Consider the following 19,605-nt stretch of genomic DNA (forward strand, 5'->3'; position numbering starts at 1 on the left):
GCCAGAAGGTCGTGGGTTCAAGCGCTGCCAATTCCCCACGTGAGGGCTTGGGCAAGGGGTCTTGCACACCCAAGTTTGCATGGACGATGGAATTCTTGCATTTAATATTTTGGGTGCTTGGACGAGCACCGATCAGGTCTAAGAGTGGAGACGATCACTGTTGTGAAATGACAACAAAGACTCGAAATGGATGTTTTTCTTGTCCTTTTGCCAATTACACGTGACTTTATGGAAGGCGAAAGATTCCTTTCTTTCATAATTAAAAGTTTTGTTCCTTAAGATGATTTTTAAAAAAAGTTTTTTATTTACTTTAAAAAAAAGCGTGTTCGAGGAGCGAATCATCTTTCTTGATATATTAGAAAACTTGGCCTAATAGGGGGGCCTGTAGAGAAAGCTCATTTGGGACGTGGGCAGTGGAGACGAGGGTGTGCGCACATCCAACTCCATCATCATCTAATCACAACCTACCACGCGCGGGGTCTCATGTTGGCATCCTCACAAATTTCTACAGGGCTCCAGGCGGAGCCCTTGCGTTATTACGACAGCTCTTTTGGATCCTCTGCGGCTTTTAGAGCTTTCAGTGAATCAGCAGACAATGGATCGTTTAGTAACTCAATCGAGATTATTAACGGTAAGGGCCAGCAAGAAATCCGTAGCTCAACCGACGTAAATTTCCTGCAGAGATGCATGAACAAGAAGAACGATGTGGTCGCAGGACGGGAATCATATTCTGCTGATTTGAGAACTGCTTCGTTTGAGAATTTACTGGAAGCAAAAGAAGTATTTTGTAACGTGTCTGAACCAGATGTATTTTTATGGAGTGCCATTATTTCAGCACATGTCAAACTTGGACACAATGAGAAAGCTCTGGAATTGTACTTTGAAATGGAAAGGTCAGGTGGGGAACCGAATGGGCCAATTTTTGTTGCAGTACTCAACGCATGTTCGAGCGTAGCAGCCTCAGATCAGGGCAAGCGGATTCATACTAATATTATTGGAACTGGCTATGATTCGGACATGTTTGTGTGTAACACCCTCGTTGACATGTATGTCAAATGTGGAAGCCTCCATGACGCTCAAATGGTGTTTGACCGCTTATCCAAGCAAGATGTTGTGACATGGAATGCTTTGATTGGGGGGTACACTGAGCGTGGGCATGGTCAGAAGGCTGTTCAACTTTTCAAGCAAATGCAACAGATGGGCACAGAACCAGACCGAATCACTTTGGTTTTGATCTTGAAAGCATGTTCCAGCATAATAGCCATAGAGCAGGGCAGGCAAGTACATGCCATCACCATTAAAATTGGGTGCCCGATGGGTTTACACGTTGGCAACTCGCTAATTGACTTCTATGCCAAATGTGGGAGCCTCAACGATGCATGCATGGTGTTTGACAGATTACCCAAGCGAGATGTTGTGACTTGGAGTACATTAATTGCAGGATATGTCTTGCATGGGCGTGGTGAGGAGGCTCTTCAACTTTTTGAGCAAATGCAACTGGACGGCATTGAGCCAAACCGAATTACTTTTGTTTCCATTCTGAAAGCGTGTTCACATACAGCAAGCCTAGACCAGGGCAGGCAGCTTCATACCCACATTATTGAAGGTGGATTTGAGATGGGCTTATTTGTTGGCAACACCCTCATCGACATGTACGCTAAATGTGGGAGCCTTGAAAATGCACATATGGTGTTTAACCGATTGCCTAAGCAAGACAATGTCACATGGAGTGTCTTGATTGCAGGATATGCCAATAATGGATCAAGCGAGGAAGCACTACAACTCTTCAAGCAAATGCAAGAGGATGGAATGGAAGCAAACCTGGTGACCTTTGTTTCTATCCTGAAAGCGTGTTCTTATGGAGGATTTCTGGAGCAGGGCAGGCACATTCATGTTCAAATCATTGAAACTGGGCTGGAGTCAGATTTGTTTATTGGCGCCAGTCTTATTGACATGTACAGTAAATGTACGAGCCTTGAGGATGCACGTTTCCTGTTCGACAGATTGCCCAGTCAAGATGTTGTGACATGGAGTGCATTGATTGCAGGGTACATCCACCTGGGACATGGTCAGGAGGCGCTGCAACTGTTTGAGCAAATGGAATTAGAGGGCATGCATCCAGAACCAGTGACACTTACATGCATCCTGAAAGCATGTTGTATCACAGGAGCCCTGGACCAGGGACAGAGAATTCATGCCCAAATTATCAGAAGGGGGTTTGAGTCAGATGTGTTGGTTGGCAATAGCCTTATTGACATGTACACTGGATGCGGGAGCTTAAAATATGCATCTTTGGTATTTCAGAGATTACCACTGCGAGATGTGGCCACATGGAGTACATTGATTACAGCATACACCCGGCATGAGAGTAGCCATGAAGCTCTCCATTTTTTTGACCAAATGCAAAAGGAAGGCATCAAACCCAACCGTGTCACTTTTCTTTGCATGCTGAAAGCATGTTCCAGCATGGCGGCATTAAATCAGGGGTGGAGAATACATGAACACATCATCGAAAGAGGGCTTGAGTTAAATTTGTCAGTGGGCAACACCCTTATTGATATGTATGCCAACTGTGGGAGCTTCCAGGATGCCTTCATGGTGTTTGGAAGACTGCCCAAACGAGATATTGTAACCTGGAATGCCATGATAGCCAGTTGTGCCCAGCATAATAACTGTTTGTCAGCCTTCCAGTACTTTGAAGGCATACAACAAACAGGCTTGAAACCAGATTGTGTGACATATATTTGTCTTCTCTTAGCGTGCAGTCGTGGTGGCTTGATAGATGAAGGTCGTCTACATTTCAAGTCAATGAGAGAGGACCATGGAATTGTACCAACTTTGGAACACTACAACATTATGCTTGACCTCCTTGCCCATGCAAAATCCTGGAATGAGGCAGCAGATTTACTGGAAAGTATCCCGTTCCAAAGTAATATTGTTGGGTGGATTTCTTTACTCAGTTCATGCAGAACACACACCAATGTGGATTTAGGAAAAATATGTTTTGCCCATCTTGTTACCATAGATCACAGCAATGCTGCAGGGTATGTGCTTATGTCACACATCTATGCTCATGCTGGCATGTGTAAGGATGCAGAAAAGCTTGAAGCGCTCAGGAAATATGCAAATTTGTGGAAGAAGCCAGCCAAGGCCTTTGTAGAGGTTGACAACCATGTCCATGATTTTATTGTGGGAGATAAATCACATCCACAAAGTAAGGATATATATGCAAAGCTTAAAGCATTAGACATACAACTGAGGGCTCAAGGATATCATCCTCACTCAAATTTGATTTTGGATTCAGTATCAAATGTGCGGGAATCTACCTCCTGTGGACATTGTGAGAAATTGGCAGTAGCTTTTGGGCTCCACCCAGCACAACTATACGAGTAGCAAAAAACCTTCGAATGTGTGCACACTGCCATATTGCTACTAAGATAATATCAAAGATTGAAAAACGAGAGATTATAGTGGTAGATGCATACTGCCTGCATCATTTTCTCAATGGTTCATGTAGTTGTAAAGATTATTGTTAAATATTCTATAAATGCTTTCATTTTAAGCAAATGAAAAACAATACAACCCTCAGAGTTCTTCACTAGATCTTCAAATCATTGATACAACCTCTTATTGGTTAATACCTCCCAGAAATAGTTGAGTAGCAGTGCCAGTTATCTTGCTATGTTAAGTGATAAAGAGAAAACAACAGTTTTCCCAAGAGGGCCTAGATGACCATAAGAGCATGGACACACTACAGACATCATTTCCACAGGGAATTAATGGAAGAAAACCGAGGCAACCAAAAAACAAACATAGGAGAAATACTAGGGACAACTCAAGCATACTAAAAGTTGACGGTGACTAGTTGCTAGGGCTAGCTATAACCAGGCACTTTTAAAATTCTACTTTTAAAAAAAGATGGCAAGTGGAAGGTTGAAATTTTACTGTCTATACACCTTTCAACACAAGATATAGAAGACTTTGAAAAAATGATATTATCACCGGAGTGGGAACTAGATCCTCCACCTACTCTCAATGTGGATAAGATGGATGGACGACAATCCAAACATATTCCATGCCAAAGAATCCTGCAACTCAATTTAGTATTGCTACCACAATAGGACTCGAGGGAAGAAATCCAAGAGGAGCATGCCACCCAATGCCTTTATAAGTGATATAAATAGTGTGCCTCTTCAAGAATCACAAGCCAACAATGTTGACAACTCCACGGCTCTAGGGTCACAACCCCCCGAGGTAGTCGATAGAGTGAGCAGGAGAAAGCAAGCAAGCCCAAAAAAGAGAGCGACAATTTGTTGAAGCGGTATGAAAATCAAGCAAGCAAAGAAAGAATCTAAGTGTCCCATAAAATAATTGCTTAAAATAGAGTATACTTGTCAGGGCCCTGTGAGGTTTATTTCTTGATGCCAATAGGATGTCTCGAGTAAAGGCTCTTCAAACCAAACATGTGCACATCTTCGTATCGCTGCCCAATCTTCCAGGTGGAATCGTACCATCATGAGAGTTTCCATGTGCTAAAGAGCAGTCCTATCTATCCTTATATGTGTCGTGATGCTTCTAATTGAGACACAGAGCTAACTTTTTTATTGCAGTCACATGTTTTTATAAGTCTCCTGTTGGTCAACCCTAGGACTACAGATGTAAGAAATAATGTAGTATCATCAGTGAGCTAGGGAGCAGATAGAGGCTGGATAGTAGAGACCAATATCTGAGAATTGTGAGATCCATTGAGGCTTCTGTGAGAGTGGTGCAATGCGTAAGCAACCAGAAATAGAAGAAAGAAAGTGACACAATAGAGGCAATGATAACTGTATTACTGCTTCAGGGTTGACATGGCATTTTCAGCCTCAACCCTGGTTATTTGCTAGCTCTTTTTTAGCTTTGATTTCTCTCATGCATTTATTGGCATGATGTACTCCCGCATTGAGCTTGCTCCTGCAGTTTTCTTTCATACTTACTAGAAGTACTTTTTTGCCCCCAAAAAAAAAACTGTATTGCTACAGGAATCATGCTCAGCCCTGAGGGGAAATGTCAGTGAGAAAGAGTACAATGGCTGCTCCAGAAGATGGATTAACACATGCGAGAGGGGGAGCCTTAAATAGGCCTCACCCCTGGAGAACTGGCTGACCAGACTGGCCTATGTATACACAGTAATTGGATAAGTATTGTATTGAAAAAGCCTTCATGTTTAACATTGAGCATTTTAAACCCATTCTTTCATACAGAGTACTAGCCTTATCTGATCACCCATAGAATATTTTTAAAAGAGACTGTTAAATGTTTGTGATAAGAGATTTACCAATACTACCAAACCCTAAAATTATGTGCTTTGTGCTTACGTATAGTGCTTCTAGAATGGGATATATCGCTATGACGTTTTCATTGATTTGATTTTATTATTTTAGGATACTTGATATCGATACAGAGCTAAGTCGAGAGAGAGACACCAGTCTGGTTGGCTGATCTGACCATAGGGTCGGGTCTAGAGGGGTTGACCGTAGCCTGGATCCTCGAAGCAGAATGGCACCTTGAATGGCAAAGAAGGTACCCCCCCATGCTTTGATTTCCCATAGTAGTCTGCATTGAGTTCCAAATGGAGTAATATGGACTGTGGAACACACCATGCCCAATATCCTTGCAGTTAACAGATCACATATAGGAACCTTGAACAATGAACTCCAGAACACACCAGCTCCGTAGTCTTTGCAACCTCCAGCAATGAACTCCTGAACATATTTGGTCCATAACTGTACAAGATTACCTTTCTTTCAGACTTTCAACTGATAGGAGCTGCAATCAGCCTTCTCTCCCACCCACACGCCCAATCTGGTTATGACACGTGGGGGAAGTCTTCTTTACTGCTAGAAACTGGTGCTAGCCACCGTTCCTGGGCAGTCTTTGCTGCTACTGCAGTGGAACTTCCTGACGAGTCAGTAGAGGATTCAGATGACGTGTCTGGGTCCTTAGATTTATCCTTGGACCTACAGTCTTTCGCCAGGTCCCTCTCTTCCTGCACTTGTAGCACCTGCTCCTTGTTTTCTTGTGGGACAACAGAACCATCTCCTCCTCGAGCAAAAGGGAGCATAGTTAATCGAAATCCAACTGATGCGTTGTGATCTGGCACCGCAATGCTTGAGAGACCATATCATATTCGGAGGGGGAGCTTGGTGAGGATGAGCGCTGCCAACTGAAGTGATGTTAGAGCAACACCCATGGATAAAAGCTGGTCATGGATGACCTTAGCCTTCACAAGGAAGGGCTGCATTGTGCTCCTTTGGGGAACTTGAGATTGTAAAGCTGTCCCTGAAGAGGGACAGCTCACATAGCTGAGTCCCTCGCATAGAGATCCTCCAATTTGGACCAGACCTCATATGCATTGGTCAGTGTCTGGACAGCCAGAGAGACCTCCTGTGTGATCGTGCATACCAACACTGAGTGTGTCTTTGAGTCGCGATCTTCCGAATCCTCCAACTCCAGGAGAAAGGCGTTCTGCTGATCTTGTGTCCACTTCTTTCATTCGTAGGGTGTTTGGGTTTCCTTTCGAAACCCTGAATCAGCTCCCAGATCCCCTTGTGAATGAACCAGACCTTGAGTTGTAACCTCCAATGAGCATAATTTGCTCCGCTGAGCTTGTCGTTTCTGCTGTTTTCGCCTCAGATCTCTATGGAAATTTCCGGCCCTGTAAGTTGCTATCACTTCGGGCTGGCTGCTCCAAAACAAGCGCCTGCTTTCTCCTGCCTCCAAGTCACCTAGCTGCAGACTGCTGGCCATGATAAGGTTGACCACCTTTGCTGCACTAGCCTTGGGCAGGATGCCACGTACAACCTTCTGCTGTCCACAAGGATTCCGACCTCTGATCCCTTTCGAAACCCTGAATCAGCTCCCAGATCCCCTTGTGAATGAACCAGACCTTGAATTGTAACCTCCAATGAGCATAATTTGCTCCGCTGAGCTTGTCGTTTCTGCTGTTTTCGCCTCAGATCTCTATGGAAATTGCCGGCCCTGTTAAGTTGCTATCACTTCGGGCTGGCTGCTCCAAAACAAGCGCCTGCTTTCTCCTGCCTCCAAGTCACCTAGCTGCAGGCTGCTGGCCATGATAAGGTTGGCCACCTTTGCTGCACTAGCCTTGGGCAGGATGCCACGTACAACCTTCTGCTGTCCACAAGGATTCCGACCTCTGATCTGGAGCCTTGCTGTCGTACGGCGATGAACACGTTACTTCTGTACACACCTCAATGTGCTTTGGAAGAGCAGGCTGCTCCAAACAGATTCACAAGGCTCAGAACAGTCCCGCAGATCTCCATCACAAATGCCTGAGGGTGTGTCAGCTCCTTGTGCTCCCGGTCCTTAGTTGACCTCAACGTCTGATACCATGTGAGAGTGGTGCAGAGATTGATTATATTCCAGAGAAGATTATTGGATTCACGGAAAAATTATCAGGATTTAAGTCACGGTAGAATACTCCATCAAATGGAAGGGTTTACTAGATGATAAGTCAACCTGGCAGCGTGAAAGTATGGTGCAGGAGTTCCCCTACTTAATGAGCTGATTATGAGCCTTCTATATGCAAACCGGGCTACAGCATGCATAAGTGTAGAGTATTGGCTTTCTAGTGACTGTCTCTACAGCAGAAATACCTATCACCCACGGACCATTTGCAGCAAACTTACATCAGCAGCGATGTTGCAGCATACAATTCTGTTCACAGGCCGAGATAGCATCTTCCTGCTTGGTTGTAATTGTTGTGTCCACTTTGAGGAAAAATTTGTATAAGCATCGAGGGATAGTTTGGTGAGGGCCTTTTTCCACCTATCATTTCGTTATGTTAGTAAACTTACCATAATTATTTCAATTATTTTAAGGATGGGAACAAGAAGACCTCAACCTACAAAATGCTCTTTTTTATGGTATCTCCTTAAAAATGCAGATAGCAATCTTTTACCTTGGACTTTACATTAGATTACTCTTTCCATCTTGGGTAATTGATTTTTTTTTAATATCATATATCTAGTTGGCAGAAAAGAAAAAGCGAGGTTTGTGTTGAGCTAGATGGACTTAGCTCATGATATTAGTTGCAAACATATATGCTCAAATGAGTCTAGATCTTTCTCAATCATATAAATCAGTCAAATTTTGCTAGGGTATACAAGTAAATTAGCCTATCTTGGATTCAGTTCATTGATTGACAGTAATATAGAATTGAAAGAATCTATCTTACAAGCAGCTGTACGTCCAGCTTACTATTTTATGATAAAAAATGAGCTTAACACGCTCAGATTCTATGACTTGTCATGGGCTAGAGGGCTCTTAGCCTGGAAAAGAATGTGATTCTTGCAATAAGCATCCCTGTAGGGATGTCTCCTCATAATTCTGGCACTCACATTAGAATATGGAACTCCAAGAAAAATGCCCAGAGAAGGTAGCTCATTAAGCACATTCACCACTAACAAAAGAGCCAGCATGCACCAGTTGCCACTACTTATTAAATCCAAAACGTTATACTGACCCTAATGCAATTCAACATCCAGGGTATATCAACAGGAACCAGAATCAGACACCTGTGCCATCCCAAAGCAAAGAACTTTTAACCAATAATGAGAATTTGGCTAAGGTCAGGTTTTTGGAGGTGGCCTGATGATGACAATTGGTGTCTGCTCGTCTGCATTTCCTGAAGATGAGAGCACAAACTAGATTTAATGTCTCAAAGCTATTAAAGCTGACTGACTGACTGGAGAAGCATTTCAAACCTTGCTTACCTGAAGGATTTGTAATGAGTGCCTCTTTCAAGTACATACGATCTACTTTTTCAGATGCCTACAATCATTCAAAATTGTCACCAAGCTTACAAAATTTTACATTATTATGTGATATACAAGATTTCTGAGGTAGGAAGGATTGACTCACAGCTAGGATGTCAACTCGCTTCAAATCATTCACATCCACAATCGCTACTCCAATACCTTTGAGAGATTCCTTGGTCAGGTAAGTATCTATTTCCAATCACATAAAAATAAATAAAATCGTGTTTGAAAGGTTTAAAATACCTGTTTTTTGTTGGAGGGAATCAGCAACTGCCTGGGCTTGCAGCTTGACATAACAAGCAATCGAACATCAATAGGTATCTCTGAATTTTAACAAATGTGCTTTACAGATTTAAGATGATCAATTTGGAAACATGCATCCTGAGCTCTAAGTGATCGATTATTAACTTATCATGTAAAGACTTCAAACATCATTCTTGCAGGTTCAACTGATTGCTGTTACATTTCTTTGAAGTTTAAAAGTTTCTCTTAGTTGACTTAGTACTTTTTTAAAGGCCCATAAGGGAATGTTGGTTTTGTAATAAAAGGTCCCAAACTTGTCCCAAATACTACATGGTCGATGGAGACTAGATCAGTAAGTATTAATGAAGGGTTTGACGCTTATTAGGCTATTAAATGTATGACATGAGGTATCTAAATGTATGAAAAGGGGCACCACTAATTAATGCCCCCCTGCTTCTTATTTTTCCTGTATTTGCACCCCTTTTTACACTTTCCTCTCCTCCTTTTCTCCCCTCTCCCCTCCTCCCTTTTAACCCCTCTCCTCCACCCCTTTCACTGATGAGTGAATGGTTTTCTTTTGTCTTTTGATTAAGAAACTTGATATTGTCTCCTAAAGGGGATTTTTCTCTATGTAAATATTCAAATCTTTTCTTGCAATGAGCAAAGGGGACTTTGAACATGGAAAGCCATATACCGGTCCAAGAGTGATGAACTGGTCATAAGGTGGAAGTGTTCCTGTGACATCATCGATTAGTCGAGCCTTCCATAAGGGCAAGTAACACGAGGAAATACCAATGTCAGTTATAAATCTTCTTTTGTATCAATAGGGGCACAAAAAAAATTAAGTAAAAGAGAAAAAATCAGTATGAACATATACCTGCTCACCTGCTAACCGATAGAACATACCTCGAACACCTACAAGTCTGGAAGGTGGATGACAGACCTGATTTATTTGATAAAATCTCTCTCTCTCTCTCTCTCTCTCTCTCTCTCTACGCACGTACATGCAGATGGTTTGAGAGCATGGGGTTCCACATACACAAGTTACCTCCCTTACAATATCGCATTGAGGCCCCCTCCATCCCAGTCACCTACCACGAGGTCAACCGGGTCATCCAAGAGGATCTTTACAGTTACACACATTCAGGACCTGGCTGGCATCGTGCAAGCTCACTGTGAAGCTTAGTTTTTACAAAGGCCATTGCTTGCGGATTTCAGCAGAGGGTTGATCCAGCTCCCCCACTCCTTGATGATATCTATTGGGCAGTCATCGCACCGACTCCGCATTGATCGTGGACGTGTAGAGGGTATACATAGAGAGGGTCGCATTGCACCCTGCGATCATCAGAGGAGCCCTGTATACTATGAGATTTGAGGTCACTATCACTGCCTCTTTAGGAATGGTTTCGGACCTCTATCGAGTCTCTTCTCCTACCCACATCAGAGATGCTTGGCGGCCTTCATCCATGAGGCTGTCTAAGACAGGGAGTGTCTGCTAAAAGCAAATAGGTGAGATCCAAATATATAGCCAGACTACACTCAAAGCATGATCACTGAGTTTTTCCTGCTAGGCAGCACCAATCAGTAGGACTCTTAGAGATGGCGGATGCAACTATCCGAGCCAGAGCTACATCAGACTCGCTAGTGGACTGAGACACAGATCACATTAGGGGACCTTCCCTCCATTCTCACCAAGCCGGAGACATGACCGATAGGAGTGACAATGGCGCTTGTTCACTGCAAGGCCCTAGCCAGGAGAACACAGCAAACCACACGTGCCGACAGCCACCAATGCTCCATCATAGGTTTCATGCCATTAGAACATCCTCCAAATCAGCGACCCCCTCTTAGGGTTGACGTCTCCGCCAGCTCATATCCTCTGCATGAGCTCGGAGAGTCTCTCTCCATGTATCGTGTCATTATGATCATGATTATGAGTTTTCTTCTGTATTCATCATGGGTGTTGATGCCCGCTTAGTGGCTCCACCCCTCAGCTCATTGTATCAGATTCTTTTAGTCTCATAGCCCCTTTGGTCTTCCGAAGACTTCTAATAAACTCTCTCTCCCTCCCTCTCTCTCTCTCTCTCTCTCTCTCTCTCTCCAAGGCACCACTTGAAATGTCCCGATGTAGGCACCACCTGAAATGTCCTCTATGCCAGCCCCACCACTTGTCACTCTCCAGGACAAAGGGGGGTTTGAGAGGAGGAGGAGCTAGCTAACATGAGGACAATGTGGATCAGCGAGGAGAGACACAACGACACTGCCGAGTGAGGGATGAGGAGACCACACACAACACGGGGAGTGACCTAAGCATGCATGATCGAGGTCCAATCCATCTCAGCGCTCCTCAGAGGAGACCGCTAGAGACGAGGTGACACTCTTGACATATCCCATTGGGTGAAGAGGTCGAGGAGACCACCTCCTCCACCATAGCGAGAGAGAAGCTCGATAGATGCAGATCCAGGATAGCCCACCAGAGAATGGCACCGGGTTTCAGATTTTGAGTTTTTCCAGTTTTCAATTTTCTGAGTTTTTGAGTTAGCTTTAGCATAGCACTCAGCAAGGGCACGCTACGCACTTTTCTTCAGCCCACAGAGACTTGTATGAGTTTCTTCTTTTGATGTACTTTGTCCCATAGACCCACAAGGTCTTCCAAGGATGTTAATCTCTCTCTCTCTCTCTCTCTCTCTCTCTCTTTCTCTCTCTCTCTCTCTCACACACACACACACACACATTCTACCGTGACCACTTCTTGAGAGTATCAGAGGATGGGATGATTATGAGTTCCCAATATCTAGAGGACAAACAAGTCTCACACGATTACCATTGGACAGATATGGGTCTCATCTCATTAGCTGAAGATCAAGGGAGGAAGAGCCCTAGGCCTACCTACAGAGGCAGATTATGCACGTTGGCAGGGGTGGAGACAAAGGAGCATTTGCTATGTACTTGCTCAATTTACTATGAGATCCAAGGACGGTACCACTTTCTCTTTCAAGAGGGGCACGGTTTTGGGGATATGAGATATCTTCGCAGCTCACAGGAGGGCCACCATTGCACCTGGCTATGTATTTTGATTTTGAGATTGAGTACTGTTTTTTGAGCTTTGAGTTTAGCACAACACTCAGCAAGGGCCTTGGCGAGCCCTTTGCTGATTGTACGTTGTCTCATAGGCCCGCGAGGCCTTCTCAGGACGGTAATACATCTCTCTCTCTCTCTCTCTCTCTCTCTCTCTCTCTCTTTCCTACTATGATTTTGTACTAGTTGTACTAGGGATTTTTTTGCATTCTTATCATTTAGCACTCAACAAGGGCCTTAGTGTGCCCTTTGCTTCAGCCCACACTGGCTTGTATGGGTTACATATATCTTGTATCTTGTCTCATAGACCCGCTAGGTCTCCTGAAGACGTTAATACAACTCTCTCTCTCTCTCTCTCTCTCTCTCTCCCTCTCCCTCCCGCTCAGCCCCCTCTCCCCTCACCCGCTCAGCCCCCTCTCCCCTCACCCGCTCAGCCCCCTCTCCCCTCACCGCTCAGCCCCCTCCCTCACCCGTTCAGCCGCCTCCCTCACCTGCTCAGCCCCCCCTCTCCCCTCACCGCTCAGCCCCCTCTCCCCGCTCAGTCCCCCCTCCCTCACCCGCTCAGCCTCTCCCTCCCTCACCCGCTCAGCCTCTCTGCCTCAGCCCGCCCCTCACCCGCTCAGCCCCTCCCCCTCCGCCTCAGCCTCTCTCTCTCTCTCCGCCCCTCTGTCTCAGCCTTATCCCCCCAGCCCGCCCGCACAGTCCCTCTCAGCCCCGCAAGCCCACTCCCTCCCTACGCAAGCTTCTGTTGGAAGGGAAGGGGGTTTAAGGAAAGTCTTAAACTCCTCTCCCCCCCCCGCGTGAATAGACCTACAGCAAGTGTCCTTAAAAGTGCAGGAAACAGAAAACAGAGTAAAAAGGGGCAAAAAGAGGCAGTTTTGAGAGCAGAGAATTCAGCAGCTCCACCATGGCCCTCAGAGGCAGTTTTGAGCAGAGAATTCAGCACTTCCAAGAGTAAGGAGATGCCACAAACAAGGAGCTCCACCATGGCCCTCCAAGGAGCAAAAGATAAAAGCATAGGCAGCAGTACAAGAGCCGAAGAGGCAAGTTCTTCTTTACCCTTAACATCTCCTTCCCCACCACCTCCAACGACCTCCCTTGCCTCCACCCCAACCCTTTCCTACCCACCTACTTTACTCAATCCTCCTGTGGCTCCGACCCCATCTCCTTTACTTCCATCTCCCCCATCACTTCCGGTTACCTCCCTTGCCTCAATCCCAACCCTTTCCTACCCACCTCCTCTACTCAATCCTCCTCCTCCCCCTCCTTCAGCTTCACCTCCTCCTCTTGCTCCCGTTCATTCCTCCCTAGCCCTTTCCCTTGCTTATTCCTCCCCTCTCCTAGTCCCTACCCATCCTCTTCCTTCCTCTTCCTCCCCTCCCCTAGTCCCTACCCATCCTCTTCCTTCCTCTTCCTCCCCTCCCCTAGTTCCTACCCATCCTCTTCCTTCCTCTTCCTCCCCTTCCCTATTCCCTACCCAGCCTCTTCCCTCCTCTTCTTCCCCTCCCCTAGTCCCTACCCAGCTTCTTCCCACCTCTCCCCACCGACCCTCCCTTTCAGCCCCTTCCTCCCCTAGTGTAGGCTCTTCTTCGGTCCCTGACTCCCTACCTCCTTCTACCGGATCTCTCTCTTCAAGACCTCCATTTTCTGCACCCCTCCTTTACTCACCTTCTTACCCTCTTACCCCCTCATCCTTGTACCCCCTCTCCCCTTCACCCTCCACAGCGGAAGCAGTCCTGGCAGATAATCTGCACTTGAGAGATTTAGTTATGCAGTGCATGGAGACTTGCAGACTTCAGGGCGCTGCGATTCAGTCTCTCACAGCACAGATACACACACTGACTGATCAGCTATCGACAGTTGAGAGTCATAGACCTGATCAGGACTCCCATATTCGCCAACTTCATACCAGAGATATTGATCGGGACATCCAGTTACGGACACATGCTGAGCGCATAGTGCAGCTGGAGGCACGCATTCAGGAGCATGTTGTGGCATGCGATGATCGCCTCCAGCAGCTGCATGTAGCTCCTCCAGCTAGTGCAGCAGTTCAGGAGAGGTTGGCCACACTGCAGACAGAGGTACAGAAGACCTCAGAGTGGGTGGACGTTGTGCGTAGAGCCCCACAGGCCCAGCAGACCACAGTCTCTGAGACTATTGCCGAGAGTCAGCGGCGAGCTCAGAAGGCCCTCAACATCCACATCCGCGGAGTTGAGCGATCAGATACGAGATCAGCCATGGATCAGGCGACAGATTTCATATCTGGGACACTCGGAGTTCAGGATCATGGCATAGTAGCCGCATATCGAGTGGGCCGGGATCCAGCACGGCACCAGCCACTTATCATCAGATTCAGAGATGCTGAGGCCCGTCTCGCAGTATTACGAAGGAGATCCAGATTGAGGGACCATCCACAGATTCACATGGATGAGGACCTTACAGCTCTTCAGTGGGAGGAGCATAGACGTCTCATTGCACAGAGGGATGTTGCCCGTCGTGAGGGCAAGTGGGCCGTGATCAGAGAGGGCAGACTTTTGATAGGAGCTATGCGATCTAGACCAGCTGGAGCCCACAGTTGACGACACGAGGCCTCTGGGACACGTAGCCTGCCAGATAGCTTGAGTTTCGTAGTTTGGAACTGTAATGGTTCCCTCACAGCTCAGCCTGGCAACTTACAAGAGGCCTTTTTTGATCAGGACATCGTCTTCTTTACAAAGACCCATGAGAGCCCAGAGAGAGGCTTGCCGCAGGTGACAGGGTATGCCTGGGAGTCTGTCTTTCGACAGCAGACTAGACGATCAGGAGGAGTCAGAGGATCTGGCGGTGTGGCAATTCTTTATAGAGAGCATCTCATATCGATACTCACAGTCATGAGGAGAGACCATCGGGCCAGATATCTTTGGGTACGGATCAGGAGACCCCCCCTGAGAGACTTGTTTATTGCAGTATGCTACTTTCCCCCGAGACAGTCTCGTTATGCCTCAGATGGACCAGGATAGTCACCTTTTGAGGATTTGTCAGCTGATGTATTGGAGTACTCACGCCGCGGAGAGGTCATCCTTTTAGGAGACTTCAACGCGAGGACATCAGACAGACAGGCAGAGATTTTGGACTTTACTGAGGATCCAGTCTTAGTTCCAGCTGCCCCAGATGAGAGTTTTCCACGCTTATCTTCAGATAGAGGGGTAGAGGTGACAGATCAGGGACATCGCCTATTGGAGCTTCTCTCATCGCACGGCATGGTCATTTATAATGGACTTCGACAGTGGCCGCATTCATCCACAGCCACATGTTTTCCCTTCGCGGGTGGTGGTACGAGCGTCATTGATTACGTCTTGGGTCCCCCGACTTTAATCCCTTTTGTACATAACCTCACAGTCGACCCTTTTATGCCTTCAGCCGATCATGCACGTCTGCACTTTATTCTTACCCAGATTCCTCATGCCCCCCCTTCTAGACATCATGAGCGTCAGCCATACTATGAGGTTCATTTTGACCACCAGTTTGATGATATTTATAGCCAGCACCTGAGTGGTCTTCTCCGTCCGCACCTTCTCGATGCCCTACCCTCCACACAGGATCGGTGGGACCTTGTACATACCTCCATCATCTCGGCAGCCCACAAGTCCTTCCCCGTCACTTGCCACACATCCAGTCCTCCACCAGTCGGTCTTGTGCCTTGTAATGGATGGTATGATGAGGAGTGTAAAGAACTCCGCAGGAAGCTTCGCCTTGAGACACAGGAGAAGTCTCCCCTCCTCATTGAGACCAAGAAGAGTTACAAGCGTTTGGTGCGACGCAAAAAGTGCCAATTTCTAGCCCGGAATGAGGAGGAGCTGAGAAGTTTACTTTTCAGCTGTGATTCCAAGGAATTCTGGAAGAAATTCCTTCGCTTGAAATCTCAAACTCCTCTTACAGACCCGCAGGTTTGGTTTGCCTATACTTCCACTTTATATGATATTCCAGACCAGCCACAGATCGACTTATCCCATGTGCCTAGACCCACCTCCTCTGCCTTATTCTCATCCAATAGTGTCCGAGCAGCAGCTCATCGTTTGAAGACTGGGAGAGCTAAGGACCATGATGGATTGCAAGCAGAGTATGTAATCCATGGGATTGATGCCTTAGCTACAGTCCTCTCCCGTCTTTTTAACGAGTCCATTTGTACAGGTCTTCCACCTAGTTGGCTAGAAAATACTATAGTACCCATACACAAGTCGGGGGATCCTTTGGAGGCGTCGAACTACAGGACCATTATGATTGGCCATGTCATGGCCAAGATTTATGCGACCATTCTAGAAGGACATATAAATGACCATGCCGAGGCGACAGGCATAAGAGCTAGAGGGCAGGTAGGATTTCGTGCAGAGCACTCGACTCTAGATCATATCTTCACACTCAGGGCTTTGATTGAGGAGGCGAAGTCACGTAAGCAACGGCTCTATTGTTGCTTCGTGGACTTCAGAAAGGCATTTGACACTGTGCCGCGTTTCAGACTCTTCCAGCGACTTCGTGACTTGGGATTCAATGGGGAGATTCAATGGGCGATCATGGCCTTGTATGAGAGAGTCACAGGTAGAGTCAGGACACGGGCGGGGCTGTCGGGGGAAGTACGCAGTACGATAGGGGTGAAGCAGGGGTGTCCTTTGTCTCCGACACTCTTTGGTCTCTATATCGATGAGTTAGAGATGTACATACAGACGATGGGTGGTACAAGTTCTTTACTGGCAGGATCCACGATACCGATTCTCCTCTATGCAGATGACGTGGTTCTTATTTCTTCCTCCCAGCAGGGTTTACAGGCACATCTCCATGCACTCCACAGCTTTTGTCAGGACAGAGGGTTGTCTGTAAACCTTGGGAAGACCAAAGTCATGGTCTTCAACACGTCATACTAGGTTTATAGGAGAGGCGAGTTTTCTTTCACATTTGATGGGCAGGAGGTGGAGCTAGTCAGGGAGTATACATATTTGGGTGCCACATTTAGAGGTCCAGTCTTCACCATGACGCATGCAGCACGAGATAGGATCAATAGAGGGTATGCCGCCTTGGCTCTTCTCGAGAGGCAGTGTGCACAGTCACATTTTCAGCATCCCGACACGAAGTCCTTACTTTTCGATACGCTGGTGAGACCTGCAGTCATGTATGCTAGCCCCTTTTGGGCAGGAGATCTCAGTGTTGCAGATTAGAGACGAGTAGAGAGGTTACAGATAATCATGTTCTCCAGATTGATCAGAGCGAAGCCCACGGTACCGCATCAGATTACGTTCGCAGAGTTCGGAGCTACACCCCTAGCGCTAGATGCAGCATTTCAGTCAGTTACATACTTGCATAGGATCAGGGCGCTCGGAGACTCAGCAGCAGGCAGAGCACGATTACCGTGGCTAGCACTGACATCCTCGCAGATGTTAGCGGAGAGAGGTCATACTTTTTGTTGGTACCACACACTCTCCACATGGCTCACCTCGCTGGGCTTGGATATGGATAGGCTGCCACCATTTCGATACAGCATAGATGCCCCTCGCCTCCCTCTCACTCGACATGAGCTCAGCCAGGTTATCAGGGCAGATTTGTTGCAGCTACACACGTTTCGCACTTGGGTTCATCCCACGGAGCTTCCTACGAAGATGGCCACATATCGTGACCATTTTCTCAGGATTTCAGAGGATGGCTTCATCATATCCCCAGGATATATCGGCGTTCATATGTCGCACTCACTCAGGATTGCCTTGGGCCAGCTCAGGGTATCTTCCCACAGATTAGACGTTGAGGCCGGCAGGATGCGTCGTACAGCTACCGGACATAGACCCAGGCGAGAGACTAGGATATGCCCTTGTTGCACTATGGGGGAGGTGGAGACTGAGGAGCACTTTGTTTGCAGATGCCCTTTATATTATGAGATCCGTGGCAGATTTCACTGTTTATTTGGGCACGGATTTGGACCTCTCTCTCGGATTATGGAGTATGAGGATCAGTATTGCTTAGCGTTGTTCATCAGGGAGATCACCAGATACAGAGAGAGATTCCTCAGAGAGCACCGTCGCATCCCTGCCAGAGACCTGGTTATTCATGAGGAGCAGGACGAGGCGCAGGACCATGAGCACAGAGATAGCCCATCTTGCCAGAGAGCACCGATGGTTCCACCCCGAGGATGTACATATGACATGATCCGGCAGCACCGCAGGATGATCTTACACAGAGGCCGTACCCGTCGCTTTATTTCTAGACGACGGAGGATGATGGCAGATTTTCGGAGGAGATTGCTCCATGGAGACTTGGCACCGCCAGCAGCCCATTTGACACTTGCCCAGATCTTCACACTCATGGCAGGAGGCATGGTCGATGGCCATGACTTCCATCATTTCTTTGGATCACAGACCCCTTAGGAAAGACGATGTTCCTCATATTTCATATTTTACATTTTGTATCTAGGCATTTATGGTATTCATTTTGTATCTAGGATTTTTGTAGCCATTTTTGGCATCTTAGCGGTATTACGATGAGGCCACCTAGTTGGCGCATCGTTGATGATGTATTTTCCTTTCGGATGATTTTGTGTCCCATAGGCCATGTATGGCCTTCCGTGGACCTTTAATAAAATTTCTTTCTTTCTTTCTTTCTCTCTCTCTCCTACTATGTTTTTGTACTAGTTGTACTAGGGGGTTATTTTGCATTCTTATCATTTAGCACTCAGCAAGGGCCTTAGTGTGCCCTTTGCTTCACTCCACAATGGCTTGTATGGGTTACATATATCTTGTATCTTGTCTCATAGACCCGCGAGGTCTCCTGAAGACGTTAATACAACTCTCTCTCTCTCTCTCTCTCTCTCTCTCTCTCTCTCTCTCCATACACACGTGCACAAGTGGATGTGTTGTGCATGTGTTCAACAAGGAACAAGCATTAGGTTATGATAGAACTACTTCAATCTAAGCATATAAATGAAGGCGTAATACCAATTATAGCCATATAGATCACATGTACAAGATCAATAAAAAAAGTAGACATAAAGAACTAAGTTATATTGAGCATCGGGCCTCTTCCTTGGCCATATGGAGAGGACCTGTGGAAACTCTAATCACCTCCATGGATCATAAATCTCTCTCTCCCATCTTCTCTCACCCATCCTACTTGCTGGAACCTTCGGGGATTATATACATCCAACTTGGCAAGCCTTTATTCCACTATTGTGGAGTGGTCTTTGTCCTATGGGATGTTTGATGTCTCCTCATTTGGGGTTCCACCAGCCTAGTCTAAATCACAACACCCACCAAATTTGATACTTATCTAGTAGGTGGTCCTGTTGTTGCTTATCGGTAGCAACGTCGAGCCTTCCCTTTTGATCTAACTCCTAAAGGCATTGTGGCTCCTCCATGAAACTCCTTTCTCGAAGCCTCCACTCCAAAAGGCAAACTTCACATACATCTAAAAACAGGCCACTCAATATGCTATCAATGCTAAAACTTTA

General features: G+C 46.4%; 2 protein-coding genes across 5 annotated transcripts in view; one reads left to right on the forward strand and one right to left on the reverse strand.

The window, feature by feature from the left end:
* The first annotated feature begins 483 nt into the window (after nt 1–483).
* Nucleotides 484–3,393, forward strand: LOC147900613 (pentatricopeptide repeat-containing protein At3g13880-like). Its single transcript, XM_087375687.1, has one exon. It carries the CDS (start codon nt 484–486, stop codon nt 3,391–3,393), a length of 2,910 nt encoding a protein of 969 aa, XP_087231813.1.
* A 4,766-nt stretch (nt 3,394–8,159) lies between these two features.
* Nucleotides 8,160–19,605, reverse strand: part of LOC147900614 (uncharacterized) — a 155,743-nt gene continuing 144,297 nt past the window's right edge. For 2 of the 4 annotated variants that reach the window (XM_087376238.1, XM_087376236.1), the window contains 6 exons: nt 9,940–9,985; nt 9,757–9,822; nt 9,063–9,105; nt 8,923–8,978; nt 8,775–8,832; nt 8,160–8,686 (listed from right to left, as the gene is read on the reverse strand). In XM_087376238.1, coding sequence (XP_087232364.1) covers nt 8,631–8,686; nt 8,775–8,832; nt 8,923–8,978; nt 9,063–9,105; nt 9,757–9,822; nt 9,940–9,985 — 325 coding nt within the window. In that variant the 3' untranslated portion in view covers nt 8,160–8,630. The remainder of the gene's footprint in view (nt 8,687–8,774; nt 8,833–8,922; nt 8,979–9,062; nt 9,106–9,756; nt 9,823–9,939; nt 9,986–19,605) is intronic. The other 2 variants (XM_087376237.1, XR_015541205.1) reach the window with 2 other exon arrangements.

The sequence above is a fragment of the Dipteris shenzhenensis genome, chromosome 6 (assembly GCF_047967505.1).
Source record: "Dipteris shenzhenensis isolate YYH24624 ecotype China chromosome 6, Dip_SZ_1.0, whole genome shotgun sequence".
NCBI lineage: Eukaryota > Viridiplantae > Streptophyta > Polypodiopsida > Gleicheniales > Dipteridaceae > Dipteris > Dipteris shenzhenensis.